The 15,147-nt window shown below is 34.6% G+C and overlaps 1 protein-coding gene across 1 annotated transcript in view; it reads right to left on the bottom strand.

Annotated features, from left to right (window-relative positions):
* Positions 1-15,147, bottom strand: part of TINAG (tubulointerstitial nephritis antigen) — a gene marked incomplete at both ends in the record, with an annotated part of 93,904 nt that overhangs the window by 46,930 nt on the left and 31,827 nt on the right. The window contains 4 exons of the mRNA XM_079935296.1: positions 5,718-5,763; positions 7,268-7,448; positions 9,740-9,890; positions 13,474-13,597. Coding sequence (XP_079791422.1) covers positions 5,718-5,763; positions 7,268-7,448; positions 9,740-9,890; positions 13,474-13,597 — 502 coding nt within the window. The remainder of the gene's footprint in view (positions 1-5,717; positions 5,764-7,267; positions 7,449-9,739; positions 9,891-13,473; positions 13,598-15,147) is intronic.

Below are 15,147 nucleotides of genomic sequence, written 5' to 3'. Positions count from 1 at the left end.
TGGGTGTAACGTTAGATTGTTTATTTGAGATTTTTCTTGTTTCTTGAGACAGGCTTGTATAGCTATAACTTCCCTTTTAGAACTGCTTTTGCTGCATCCCTAACATTTTGGATCATCGTGTTTCCATTGTCATTTGTGTCTAGGTATTTTTCAATTTCCTCTTTGATTTCTTCAGTGATCTTTTGGTTATTTAGTAACGTATTGTTTAGCCTCCATGTGTTTGTGTTTTTTACATTTTTTTCCCTGTCATTGATTTCTAATCTCATAGCATTGTGGTCATAAAAGATGCTTGATATGATTTCAATTTTCTTAAATTTACTAAGGCTTGATTTATGACCCAAGATGTGGTCTATCCTGGAGAATGTTCCGTACGTACTTGAGAAGAAAGTGTAACCTGCTGTTTTTGGATTGAATGTCCTATAAATATGAATTAAATCCACCTGGTTTATTGTGTCATTTAAAACTTGTGTTTCCTTATGAATTTTCCATTTGGATGATCTGTCCATTGGTGTAAGTGAGGTGTTAAAGCCCCCAACTGTTATTGTGTTACTGTCAATTTCCTCTTTTATATCTGTTAGCAGTTGCCTTATTTATTGAGGTGCTCCTATGTTGCGTGCATATATATTTATAATTTTTATATCTTCTTCTTGGATTGATCCCTTGATCATTATGTAGTGTCCTTCCTTGTCCCTTGTAATATTCTTTATTTTAAAGTCTATTTTATCTGAGTATTGTTACTACAGCTTTCTTTTGACTTCCATTTGCAGGGAATATATTTTTCCATCCCCTCACTTTCAGTCTGTATGTGTCCCTAAGTCTGAAGTGGGTCTCTTGTAGATAGCATATATATGGGTCTTGTTTTTGTATCCATTCAGCAAGCTTGTGTCTTTTGGATGGAGCATTTAACCCTTTCACGTTTAAGGTAATTATCAATATGTATGTTCCTATTACCATTTTCTTAATTGTTTTCGGTTTGTTTTTGTAGGTCCTTTTCTTCTGTTGTGTTTCCCACTTAGAGAAGTTCCTTTAGCATTTGTTGTAGAGCTGGTTTGATGGTGCTGAATTGTCTTAGCTTTTCTTGTCTGTAAAGTTTTTGATTTCTCCACTGAATCTGAATGAGATCCTTGCCAGGTAGAGTAATCGTGTTTGTAAGTTCTTCCCTTTCATCACTTTACGTATGTCATGCCACTCCCTTCTGACTTGAAGAGTTTCTGCAGAGAAATCAGCTGCTAACCGTATGGGAATTCCCTTGTATGTTATTTGTCGTTTTTCCCTTCCTGCTTTCAATAATTTTTCTTTGTCTTTAAGTTTTGCCAATTTGATTATTATGTGTCTTGGCGTGTTTCTCCTTGAGTTTATCCTGCATGGGACTCTCTGCACTTCCCAGACTTGGATGGCTCTTTTCTTTCCCATGTTAGGGAAATTTTAAACTATAATCTCTTCAAATATTTTCTTGGGAGCTTTCTCTCTCTATTCTCTTTCTGGGACCCTTATAATGCTAATGTTGTTGCGTTTAATGTTGTCCCAGAGGTCTCTTAGGCTGTCTGCATTTCTTTTCATTCTTTTTTCTTTATTTTGTTCCACAGCAGTGAATTCCACCATTCTGTCTTCCAGGTCACTTATCCATTCTTCTGCCTCAGTTATTCTTCTATTGATTCTTTCTAGTGTATTTTTCATTTCAGTTATTGTATTGTTCATTTCTGTTTGTTTGCTCTTTATTCTTCTAGATCTTTGTTTAACATTTCTTGCATCTTCTCCATCTTTGCCTCCATTCTTTTTCTGAGGTCCTGGATCATCTTCACTATCATTATTCAGAATTCTTTTTCTGGAAGATTGCTTATCTCCACTTCATTTAGTTGTTTTTATGGGGTTTTATCTTGTTCCTTCATCTGGTACATAGCCCTCTGCCTTTACATCTTGTCTATCTTTCTTTGAATGTGGTTTTTGCTCCACAGGCTGCAGGATTGTAGTTCTTCTTGCTTCTGCTGTCTGTCCTCTGTTGGATGAGGCTATCTAAGAGTCTTGTGTATGTTTCCTGATAGGAAGGACTGGTGGTGGGTAGAGCTGGCTGTTTCTCTGTTGGGCAGAGTTTAGTAAAAACCTTAATCCACTTGACTGCTCATGGGTGGGGCTGGTTTCCCTCCCTGTTGTTTGTTTGGCTCGAGGCAACCCAATACTGGATCCTACCCAGGCTCTTTTGTGGGGTTAATGGCAGACTCTGTGAGGGCTTATGCCAAGGAGTACTTCCAAGACTTCTGCTGCTATTGTCCTTGCACTCACGGTGAGACAGAGCCACCCCCAACTCTGCAGGAGACCCTCCAACACTAGCAGGTAGTTCTGGTTCAGTCTCCCCTAGGGTCACTGCTCCTTTCCCTGGGTTCCAATGCACACACTACTTTATGTGTGTCCTCCAAGAGTAGAGTCTCTGTTTCCCCCAGGTCCTGTCGAAGACCTGCAGTCAAATCCCACTAGCCCTCAAAGTCTGATTCTCTAGGAATTCCTCCTCTCATTTCTGGAACCCCAGGTTGGGAAGCTTGACATGGGGCTCAGAACCTTCACTCCAGTGGGTGCACTTCTGTAGTATAAGTGTTCTCCACTTTGTGAGTCACCCACCCAGCAGTTATGGGATTTGCTTTTATTGTGATTGCGCCCCTCCTACCATCTCATTGTGTCTTTTTCTTTGTCTTTGGATGTGGGGTATCTTTTTCGGTGAGTTCCAGTGTCTTCCTGTTGATGATTGTTCAGCAGTTAGTTGTGATTCTGGTGTTCTCGCAAGAGGGAGTGAGAGCATGTCCTTCTACTCTGCCATCTTGAACCACCCGCCATCTATTTTTAATTGACAGAAGCACAATTACCAGGAACTGAGACCTTGCAAGAAGCCCACTACCCTTGACTGATGATCACTATTTCTTGGGCTTCTTGGGCTTCTCCACAAGTCTCTTTAAATTCCAATTAAGTAGCAGCAAAGTGTGAACCTAGCAAACAGGGTGTAAAATAATTGTCCTTCATCCTTGGAAGTCAATACAAAACTTTCCTTGGTGAGTTTGAATAAAAAGCAAACCCTTGGCAAAAGAATACTCTGACAAGATTGCATCCCTGCAGCTCTGAAGAACTAAGCCAATAGTGTATTGTTTAGAAAGAAAGAGCTTATACTTCATAAAACTCTCCTTCCTTCCCTCACCTAGATTATTTCTTTTCTGTATTGTGTGCTGTTTTATTGAAGGGCTTGGGCAATTCAGGGTGAACACTTTAAACTCCTCCTTTTGAAGACTTGAATTGAAAATATTTTTAGTTGGGCTAGTTAAGTATACCTTGACAACTGTGAACAATGCTTGTCTTAGTTTGATGTACATTTTGAATAAAATAAGAAAAATTTTGATAGATACTAAAATGAAGCTTCTCTTCCAAAGTCAAATATTACTTTTGATTCCACTTTTTATTTCATTTATTAATGTTTCATGCCTTTTCTGTTGCTGTCTAAATATTCTTAAAAGAGGTTAAATCTTCTTTATTTACTTTAAAACACCTTTCCATAGGATTTCAAGAATTTATATAACTGTACGTTATGCAGATCTTTTCTTTTGTTCTCTTTCCAGTACATAAACTTATTTTTAATTCTATAGATTTCAGAAGAATGCACATGGTATTATTTATTCAGAATTCTATTGCCTTTTACATTCTTTTGTACCAAGCAGGAGAAAGTCCTGTACATTAGCCCAGGCAACAATATGTAGACAACCATGTTGCACTGACAGCAAGATGAGGCAACCAGCATTTATAAAAGTGTGAAATATTGCTATTGGTTTTCTCTTCCATAGAATCATTGACTCCATTAGCTTTTCTCAATTCTAAGCACTGTGAATAAAATATACTCTTCAATGTGGAAAAATACCACTGTAAACAAAAGAAACATGAGTGAGGCACCATGACAATTAACTTGAAGACGGATCCTTCCTTGAGTTTCTGACACCAAAATAGACTTGATGAACTTGATCAACATATAAGTACATAAACTACTGTAGTGCAATTATACTTCTGGAGAATAGCAGCAAACTTATTACACAGAATTATGACACACCTGAGGGTAGGACGGTGAGCTCTATCTCATGATCCTGGTTCAGGCTGGCAGGAGGAACGTTCTCAGCAAACATTTGTTACATAGATGTTGAATAATCTGAATTTCAACATTATTATTTACAAATTTTATTTCTTTATTTTTGATTCATTATGTAAAATTCATGACCACTTATATATTTGACCATACAATAAACCTAAGGTGTTCTCAATTTTAAATCATTATGATGCAAGTTTCTTTTGACTGATTAAAAGAAAGAGAGAGAGAGAAACTTGAAACAGTAATATAACTATTGTAGATTCAGAGAGGTTTAAATAACTTGACCAAAGTCATTTAAGTTGCAAATGTCAAAACTGGAATTTCAAATTCAGCCTTGACTTCAAATGCCTGTGTTCCTTCAAATTTGTCACATAAACTCCACTTAACAAAGCATATATTTAAATTACATATGAATTCCCCTGTTATTTTACCAGCCTTCAAAAATTACACAACTGTAAGGAGGAAAAAAATTTCTCTTTATTTGTTTCAGTTTTTGTGTATTGTTTCAGGATTTTAAAAGTTAAATTCAGGGCATGATTAGAGTAAGTTTTGGTTTTCCAATAAATGTTAAGTGATGATAAAGATCAATAAAAATCCTTCCATCACAGTTTTAAAATCTGTGGTTCCTGCAAATGTTGAACCAGTACTAATTAAGCCAGCATTCAGAAAAACAAAAATACATTTTGGCCAATAGCTCCTTGGGTATATATCAGATGTTTTCAATTTAATTTTGTTATGTTTAACCAAGTTCTTTAATTTATTTATCAATTCCACTGCATTGATACTATATTATGAGCCTTTCAGTATTCACACCCTGAATTTCTATTTTAGGCCTCACTGGTTTTGTTTTTCCAAGAATTTCAATGCAGTGTTTAGCATAGAAAATATACACTGTGAACCTATTTTTATTCATGCCATTGGTGCAAAATCAAATCAAATAGGTAAGCAGAGGAACTATGTATCAGAAATAATATCTTCATATCAAAATCAATGGACAGAAAGTCAGTATATTATTTCCTTACTTACTGTTAGTTTACCATACATAACACATTTACAAAATTGATCAAAATGGAATGCATGTTATAAAACACAAAAATTATACTGGCCTATTCGATTTCTTTTGAGTTTATAAAAAAATTAAAGTGTCCACTTTGTTTCTACTGCTAAACCTTGATTTTTTTTTCAATCCATTACCTAATCCATTTAAACCGAAGTGAGAAAATTTCTAACATTATGTATGAGTCCTAAATATAAGTAAACAATTAAATGAACTCTATCAGTTAGTATTTCCTGTTCGAATGTCTTTTGGATCCACGATCACTTTGGATACACTTAGCAGACTTTCATCCAATGTGTCATTAACATTCGTTTAAGAATTCAATGTATGAATGAGTTTATCTTCTTCAAAAAAAGGTCAGCTAATTAGGTTATTAGGTGAGTGTATCTCCTATAATTACTTTGGTCTTACAACCACTGAATCCTTAAGAGTAATCTAAAAGTAAAAAATTTCTATCATTTATTAAGCTCTTTATACAGGAGCTAAAATGTAATGTTGTTTATTAAAGGAATAAATAAGACACAACCATATTTCAACCAAGCTTACCTTGAACTGGTCCATTTTGCATGATTTCTTTCATTATCTCAGTTTCCTGGAAGGAAAAAAATCAGTGAGCATCATTTCTGTTATCAGAGCACACTAAACCTATTGTTTGGTGTGTAATGTTAGGTACTGTACAATTAGTTTAGGAATTATGCAACCCAGTGTGCCTTGACCACTTGCAATTTACTCTTAATCATCTTTTGAAATACATGTGAACTGCCACATTGATGAAGTTGCTAAAGACAAGACACACACACGTTTCAATGACTCTTACCACTAACAATAATTTTGGAATGAAGAAAAATACAAAGATGTTTATGGTCACAAAGGAAAACTAATTCAGTTAAAGCTCTGTTTATCAGTAGAGATTAGTGCCATCTCCATTCTTAGGATCACAAAAGTGATCCCAGAAGATAGTGAGGTTCCTCAATTTTAGCATACAAATATTTCTCTGTTGTCCCCTGTGTAATGCAACCCTTAGGAAAGAGGCAGGTCATTCATTCATTTATTCATATAAATGTGAGCACATTGATCAGAGTAAAGACAAGAAACTAGGACAGAAAAAAATATTGACCTTGCCTCTGTCCTGAAGACATTTGCATTTTGGTGGAATAGACAGGCACTAACAAAACTAATTGCATTATGAGATACTAAGTTTTATTACAGAGACAAGCACAAAGTGCCATGGATGCAAACAAGAAAGGGACATTGGTTCTGCCTAGGAGTCAAGAAAAAACTTCTCAAAGAAGATGAAATTTTGACCTACTTCCTTGACATGGAAGTAGGTGGGATAACCATTTGGGTGAGAGGAATCATCACCTGGCTAAGTAGAGAAGCATGGTCATGGTGCACCTGGGGAGCAGACAGCAGGTCAACTTACCAGGAGCATTATGGGCAGGTGGGGGGTGGGTTAGAACCTGGTGGGAAATTAATCTGTGAAAGCAGTAGGTCAGAACCAAATCATGAAGCCCTGTATGTCATGGTAAGAATGTCAAACTGTATTCTATAGGTATCTGGAAGCGATTGAAGTTTCAACTATTCTGAAAATGAGAATGTCTTGCTGACACTGATACAGTGGAGTACAATTTTCCTAGGCTTTTAACATGACAAACTGGAATCCAAGAGAATCTTTTTTCCATTATGACTGTGTCCGTTTCAATTATTCTGTGGAGTAAGGCAAAGGATTGATAAAATGAGCTACTATCACAAAAAAGTCAGTGAAAAAGGTTTTGCTGTAGCTTTTATCTGTCAAGTATTTATATATATATATATATATATATATATATATGTATATATATATATACATAAAATTATAAAACTTTATTTCCATGGGCATTTTTGAATTTAAGGCAATCATTTGGACTGCTAATACTACAAAGATCAAAAATTATACCCAAATTGGAGGTCTTTAATAGACATCTTAAGAATATCAAAAATTATACCTGAAAGCATAGCATTATTTTAGAATATACTAGTTTTTAAATAGTTTTAATAACAGTAGTATATATTTTTGAGAAAGTTAACTCTTTCTAATTCTTGCGATTCAGACTTACATTGGAAGAGACCCTGTATGGAGGAGAACATTGGTAGATCCTATTGGATTTCTCGATGCTGTTGGGACAGGGCTTGGTGGCATGTCGCTTTCCCCGCCCATCAGACCTACTTGTCATGGCGCAGCCATTATTGGTAGCATTTTGATCCTTGAAAAGTGGATAGCATGCATGGGATACCAGTCTATGAGGAATAAGCAAAGATGTCAAAGTAATACTTAGGAAAATGCCATAGTTACCTATCTATATGCAATTTTACTGAATAAAACATTTGTAAATTATTCTGGCTATGTACATGCAAGTTTAATGACATTGAACATAGTCGTTCAATCATATTAACTGTTCCCCACCCCATTCCTATTTCTTCATTATAATTTTTTTTTCATGGAAAGGCATTTTATTTTAAATATAGCAGTGTGTACATGTCAATCCCAAACTCCCAATCTATCCCTCCCCTGTACCCCTTTCCCCCGGTAACCATAAATTCCTTCTCTAAATCTGTGAGTCTATTTCTGTTTTATAAATAAGTTCATTTATATCATTTTTTTAATATTTTAAAATCTTACTCAAATCCATTATAATAAATAAATTTATCTACTGAATAGAATTTTCCGAAGATGAAAACTGTTCATCAATTAAATCTGTGGTAATATTAATAGGGGAAGGACTCCTTAAGTCTGCATCTATAATGATAATGTAGAAGAGCCAAATTTAATGTGAAAGAGAATGAACTTTATCATACTCAGATGTAATATTCTGATAAATTATGTAAGTTTTAGAATGAAGGGTTTTTTTTTACATTTTTATTAAGTTATAGATACCTTCTCATAAGACTTCAATTATTATGTGTCTGTAGTTCATGATACTTTAGAAGGAATTGTATATACTAACATAGTATTAAAGTTAATAAGGTAGAAAGTTATCAGATATATACATTATACAAACAATAAAATAATTTTGATTTCTTATTTTGAAATTGAACATTGAAAAGTACAAATTATTTGGATCCAAATCTAACATAATTTATTGAATATAGAAGCAGGTAGTAAGGAAAATAAAACAATGGAATTGATTTTATGGATAGTCAATGTTGAGCTGGCCATGGAATTATCTGGTAGAATTGCCTCAAGAAAATTCAATAGTGTTCAAAAAAGTAAGAGAATCTGAGCAAAGGAGCATGATGAAAACAAAGCCATTTCCTAAAAAGGTCTCAACTTGGGGACAATGAGGACTATGGATTGAAGTGTGTCAGCCCAAATTCATATGTTGAAACCCTAACTGCCATGTGATGGTATCAGGAGATGGGGGTCTTTGGGAGAAAATTAGCTTTAAATGAAGTCATAAGGGTGGGGCCCTCATGCTGGGATCAGTGCCCTTATAACAGGAAAAGACACTAGCGCTCTCCCTCTGCCAGATGAGGACATGACGAGAAGACAAGCCAGGAGGAGTGTTCTCACCAGGAACTGAACTGACTAACACCCCAGTCTTGGGTTTCTCAGTCTCCAGAACTGTGGGAAACAAGTGCCTGTTGTTCAGGCCACACAGTCTATGACATTTTGTTATGTTAACCTGACCAGACTAATACAATAAGATTTCACTGACTCTCATGTTGTTATATTTTTAAACTCCTAAAAGGCTTTAATTTTTATTATAGTACAAAACAGAGGCCAACCAAGCACTACTACACCAGGAAGGTATTAGCCCAAGTTGTCCATTCTAAGCACCATCTTATTAGGCAAAACATAAGAAAAACATTTTAAAGGACTTTATATAAAATTCCTAACACCCACTCTCTCATAGCACCTAACTTCTCTGTAGCAGACCCAGATCACTCAGTGGAGGAGGAAAGAACACAGGGGCAGCACATACATCTACTACTAGTTATCAGCTGCAGTTTCCTTAGACAGATATCTCAGCTTTTAAGTAGATTAGTTCTTATAGGTGACAGAGGATGCTGTGTGAGTATCAGACTACATGAGCATAAAGAAATGCAACCTGCCTCTTCTCATCAGATGGGATGGATAGCGACAATGATGTTCATGAGTTGTGGCAACTATACAGGACGTTTTTATGTTATTCCTCTGATTCTTAACCTAATTTTTACCTGGGATTATTTATTCATCTACCTGGGGAACTAAAGTTCTCAAAAGAGGTATCAGCAATGTCAACTACTCTTCTCCTTCCGTGGCAACTCAGTAGAACCATTTGGGTCAGAGCCACAAGAAGACAATGCTTACTTGACTCTTCATTAATTTAGCTAGAAATATATACATTCTTCAAACAATTGTTTCCAATAGCTTATAATCTCAATAGATACCAAATATAGTATATACTTAAATATAATCCATGTGTTTATATAAATACAGCATATATATTTGTAAATTTTTTGGGAAACTCTTAATATATATGTTTTCTTATTCTAACCTAAGCCACACTCTTAAGAATCCTAGAGACGTGTGTTGGGCAGCTATTTACCCACGTCTTCTCAGGTACCACCAAGCCCTATCGATGCTTCCACTGTTGCATCCATGGTGGTTCTTGCCACAGCAAGAGATCAAATTCTGAGGGGATAGGTTGGCTGTGTATCGACCTTTGGACTGAATCGCTATGCGGTCAGCTGCTACACCTGTTTCAAAGAGAATATTGATTAATAGTCAAGTGACACATGGTATTGCCAAGAATTTACATAGCACTTTTTGTTTGAATCTTAAGCTAGTCTTGGAAACTTAACGTAACTAAAAATCAAGGCTAAATGTGATGAATATATCTCTGTATTCCAACAAATTCAACTGTGTCATCATTTCAGTTACAGTTTTTGTCCAGTTTTGGCATTGCTTCATTGTCTTACCAACTTCACAGACTTCTCTAGTTCCTTGTTCCTTTCATGTTCTATATACTTCTGAATTTTTCATTAAGAAATTTGCCAAGTGAAACTCCTTGAGGGCAAGAGCCATATCTTACATTTATATCTCCTGTACCTAAAACATATAATCATGGCTTAAAATATATTTTTGAAGTGAATGTAACTAAACTCAGGAAATCAGAAAAACTGATCATAGAAATATTAATTGGAAATTCATCCATGTTAATCTGATGTATTGGAATAAACTAAATCTTTGGTTTTTAAACTAATCGAGACTAACATGAATCTACATTATAAACTATCAAAAAGCTACATAGCACATTTTTATGCTTACAATTTTCTTGAACATTATGATCCTAATCTTATCTTAGTAGACGTGGAATTCACCTTGTTATATACATATATGTATATATATATATATATATATATATATACATATATATATACATATATATATATACCTTTTGTGATTGAACCCTCTATTTGTTTAAATAATTCCCTAGCATGGTTGTTGTTAATCAGTTTGTTCCTTTCCCCAACACACAGTTGTTGACCACCTACTAGGTGACAGGCACAGGACTAAGCAGTAGAAATTGCAACAATGAACAAAAACCAAAAGAGTCATCATACTGTCCTCATAGAATAATAGACTAGGGAAATGAATCAACCAGTGGCAGAAAACTACTACGTGAGCATTTTGATCATGCTACCATGATAATATGTGTGTTGAGATCACAAGAAAATTGGAGTCAGTGATATTCTGGTACAGATTTTTTGTTGTTGTTGGAGACCTGATATAGTCTTGTTCTTAATCTCTTACTTTTGATGAAAGGCAACAAAGTCATAACCTTCCTTCTATCTATGCACTTTTCTCAGAAGTTATTGTTTTCATTCATCAAAATTATCTGTGTACTGAAACCCCTCAAGATGCTAGTTTAGAATTATTCTAAAATAATTCATTTTAAAATAATTCCTTTACATATGTATTTCTGCATATACATGTTTTTTATGTAACTACAGCATATGTACAATTCTGTAGTGTAATTGCTGGCACATTTTAGACACTCAGTGTGTGTTGAATCTATATCCTCCTACTTCCTTCCCAATTCCCATCTATTTTGTGCTAGGTACATTTCATAAGAGCAAATGCCATTATACCACCATCTCTTTTAGTCTCAAGAAAATAATTCCCTGTTTCATAAAAGAAAATAGAAATTCTTTGATGCTTCAACTTTCAGTACAAGCATTCAGAATCAAGTATATTTTTTAAATGTTAGTGTAACTATTCTTGGTTCAGAAAAGACTTTCACAAATAATACCGAAGGAGTCAGAAGCCTGGCTTCTGGGATCACTTCCGAGACTTCTTGCCTTTCACTTTGGTCAGGTCACTTCCCCTCTTTGTGCCTCTTTTACAAAACCAAAGGCTTGAAAAAGGGGACCTCTAACATCCCCTCCAGCCCCATGAATCTGTAGATTTCAACTAAAGGATGAGGGTTTAAATTGTGATGATCTTCAATACATTGCTTTTTTACAGACATTTCTGAATCTCAGTGAAGGTTTAATCCAAATTCACTTGAAATACTTGGAAAAGGTCAGAAGATTTAAGAATGACTCAGTTCAACAAATTGCTTTCCACTCTGTCTCTGAAAACTTTCATTGGGCTTTACCTCTGAGACCCACACTATTATTTTCCCTGCTTATTTTATTCTGTCTCCAAGTTTGCTCTGCAGTATGTATTGCCCTCACCATTTCAAACGCCTTCACCTATTAACTTCTGACATCTTGCTTGAATTTTATTTGGCTGCATAACAATATTTTTATATGTGTGTATATTTTAAAATTGTATTTATCCCATTTTATAGTTTTTAGCTTCTTTGAAAGACTTTTCTTATTTTAACTACAACCTCCTGACAATTTTCTAGGTCTTTAAGAGACCCTAGAATATTCTCTTCTTTACTTAACACATTAAAAAAAAATAGCATCAGCCTGATTTGATGTATTGAATACACAGGATACAAAACTGTGTCATCTGTTAGGTAGAGGGACAAATCCAGACTTAGCCTTGTGCTGAGGCCATCTATGGGGCTGTGACCTGGGCATACCAGAGTACACAGGCCAAATCAGCCTAGTAAATTACTTTCAGTATTTTACCATCAATGTCTTTCCTAAGACATGTTTGGAAATACTGGTCTACCTTAAAGTAAAATTCTTATATAACCCCTAGGAGGTGTAATACATTAAGTACATGAACATAAAATGACAAATGATTTATATGATTAAATCTGTCCCCACCCAACTAGAATAGGGCTCAAAGAGGTCAAGAGAACGTTTATACTGGGGGAGTAGGCATTAGTGTAGAGGTAACAGATGGAGATGCTCCAGAGGTGAGTTCAGCCAAATGTATCTTTTCTAGAACGAACTAGTTCATACTATGAAGTGATGATGTTTAGACAAAGGATCAGCACTCCTCTGTGCCAAGGAGTGCAACACTTCAGAGCTTATGAACTTATTTCATGATGCTTTCAGTACTTAGTCTTTTGAGCACTCTTTTGGAATTATTTTTAAGCCTAGACCACAGTTTTATGAAACTGATCTTTGATAGTAGACAATCAATGTCATATTAGTCTTAATATGTGTTGGCTGTAATACAACCAACACGCTTTTGAGGATAATTTGGAGACCAAATCTTGGGATTAACCTGAATATCGATTTACTGGACTTGTGAAAATATATGAAAGTTGCTGCAACAGAGGTATGTATTCCTCACACAGTGGAAGCAAGAGCAACCCTAATTTGGAAACTACTCTTATTAGAAGATCAATTATATCACTTTAGAGTCAGAATCTACATATTTGCTTTTATCTAAAATGAGATAAAACCCATTTAATCCATTATTATTAGTTCTGAATTCTTACTTTACATCAAATCTACTAGTTTAATAATTAAGTATATTCTTGCAGATCTTATCAAGAAAAAAGAACATAAGAATTATATGTCTGTGTGATATACATATTAGGATTACAGATGGTACTATAGGTAAAGAGGAACTTTATACTCTTATTATTTGGCCTTAACTCTCAAACAACAAATAAATTTTGGTAACTTCTTTGCTGCTCTTTTGATCTACTCTCTATTTAAAATTAGATGCTAAAAATAAACACCAATTTTCAGAGTAAAAACATATTTTTATATCATTTTCAGGCTGCTTTCTCTGGCCAGAGTAAGATTTTAAATTGACCAAATGTTAATATTTAACTGTTCTAAATTAAAAACCCTTTTAATTACTATGCCAAGATCTAGAGTCAAAGGGAGATTTATAAGGAAGTAATTAAAATGATTTTATTACTTGCAGTAGAAAAAGCCCAGGATGCAGCACAATTTTTTTGATCCAATGGGCCATGGGTCCATCCAGGCCATTTGTAAGAAGCAATAAAGAATTCCGGAAGATCAGTTGTTTCAGGTAAAGAAGCCTAAAGAAGAAGTAGAAGCAGAGGTGTCAGTGTTTTTCAAATATATTCCAAAAACCATTATGAGAAAACACCATGCCCTTTTAAAATGTTTGTCACTGTTTTTTATTTTGTACATTCAATTTTCTGAATGGCATCCCTGAAAAGAGTTATTTGTGTAAGATATCTATTTCACTCTATGTTTAAAAATGACAATTCAGTGTGGGGAATCATAATATATATAGTAAAAAATCGTAAGAACAAACATAGAATGTGGTACCATATGGTGCAATAATTTCGGCCATTGTTTCTGTCATCTTGAATCAGAGTTTTGGTCATCCCTGTGGAAGACCACATGATGTTATTTAAATTTGGCCTCATAAACAATGTTTACTTTTATATCCCTCCTACATTGGAGAGTGTGTGCACTTCGGATGTGAAATTAATTTGGAAACAATGAATTTGTGACAAATGTGCATTAACTCACTTGGAGCCCCAAGAAACACAAATTTTGTACCAGCTATTGGGAAACAAAACTGGGATAAATTGATGGATAGCTATAAAATCCTTGAAGAATAAAAAGAACTTCAGAAATCATGTAATGTCAAACATACAATGAATGCCAAGATGTCTTCAGAGTCTATGTTAGGTCCTGACGGTTTCAGCTTCTCTCTTTCCAAGAAGGCAAATTAAACCTATGGACCTTGCTCTGTTCATGTCACTCAAAGAAAGTCTAAAGTCCTATAACCTGGTTTTTTTCTTTCAAACTCCTAAAGAGTAATAAGTTTCACTTCCATAAATAATCAGTATTCCAACAAAATAAGGATGTGTTTATTAATTTTCTATCACTTATGCATACACATACATTCACACACACACATAATTTTTGAGAGTGCTTTAACGTTTTTAAAGTGTTTTATTTTCTCAATAGCTTTATGTGATATAATCAGGGAAAATATTATTTACTCTATTTTACGAATGAGGAAACAAACCTCTAAGAGTTAAATGACATACTAAGTCCTCTCACTTAAATAAGAAATACCCCTGAGATGAGACCCAGATATTAGATTTCTTAACACTGTGTTTCATTTATCATTTAGCCACCTTATCAGAAATAAATGGATACTTTGCAACAGAAGTAAAATGTCTACTGAAAATTTTTATGATTGTTCATTGAACAAGTCAGGCTACTGATCCAATATCTTGCCCTGCAAAATTACTTCTGACAAGTATAAAACAACTTAAGAGAATAAAGGAAAATTTTAAATGTACACTTCTGCTTGAAAAGATATCAATCCAAAATATTTATAAATTCGAATTTCAATGAAAGAGTTCAGTTTTGACTCAAAAAACTATTATCATCTGATAAGAAAGTGATTAAATCCTGAGTTTCATTACTAAAAACACTGCTATTTAGGTGATAGAAGAAAAGTGCCAGATCTTTAAGCAGATCATGGTAGGGTATCTACATGATAACTTAAAGAACAGTATCATAGAAATCCTAGAAATTCAGGTGATTTTAGATTCCTGTGCCATCAGATTGGCCATAGAATTGGAGCAGAATAAATTTACTG

Source organism: Stenella coeruleoalba (assembly GCF_951394435.1).
Source record: "Stenella coeruleoalba genome assembly, chromosome: 10".
NCBI lineage: Eukaryota > Metazoa > Chordata > Mammalia > Artiodactyla > Delphinidae > Stenella > Stenella coeruleoalba.
This window is presented reverse-complemented; position numbering and strand designations above follow the sequence as displayed.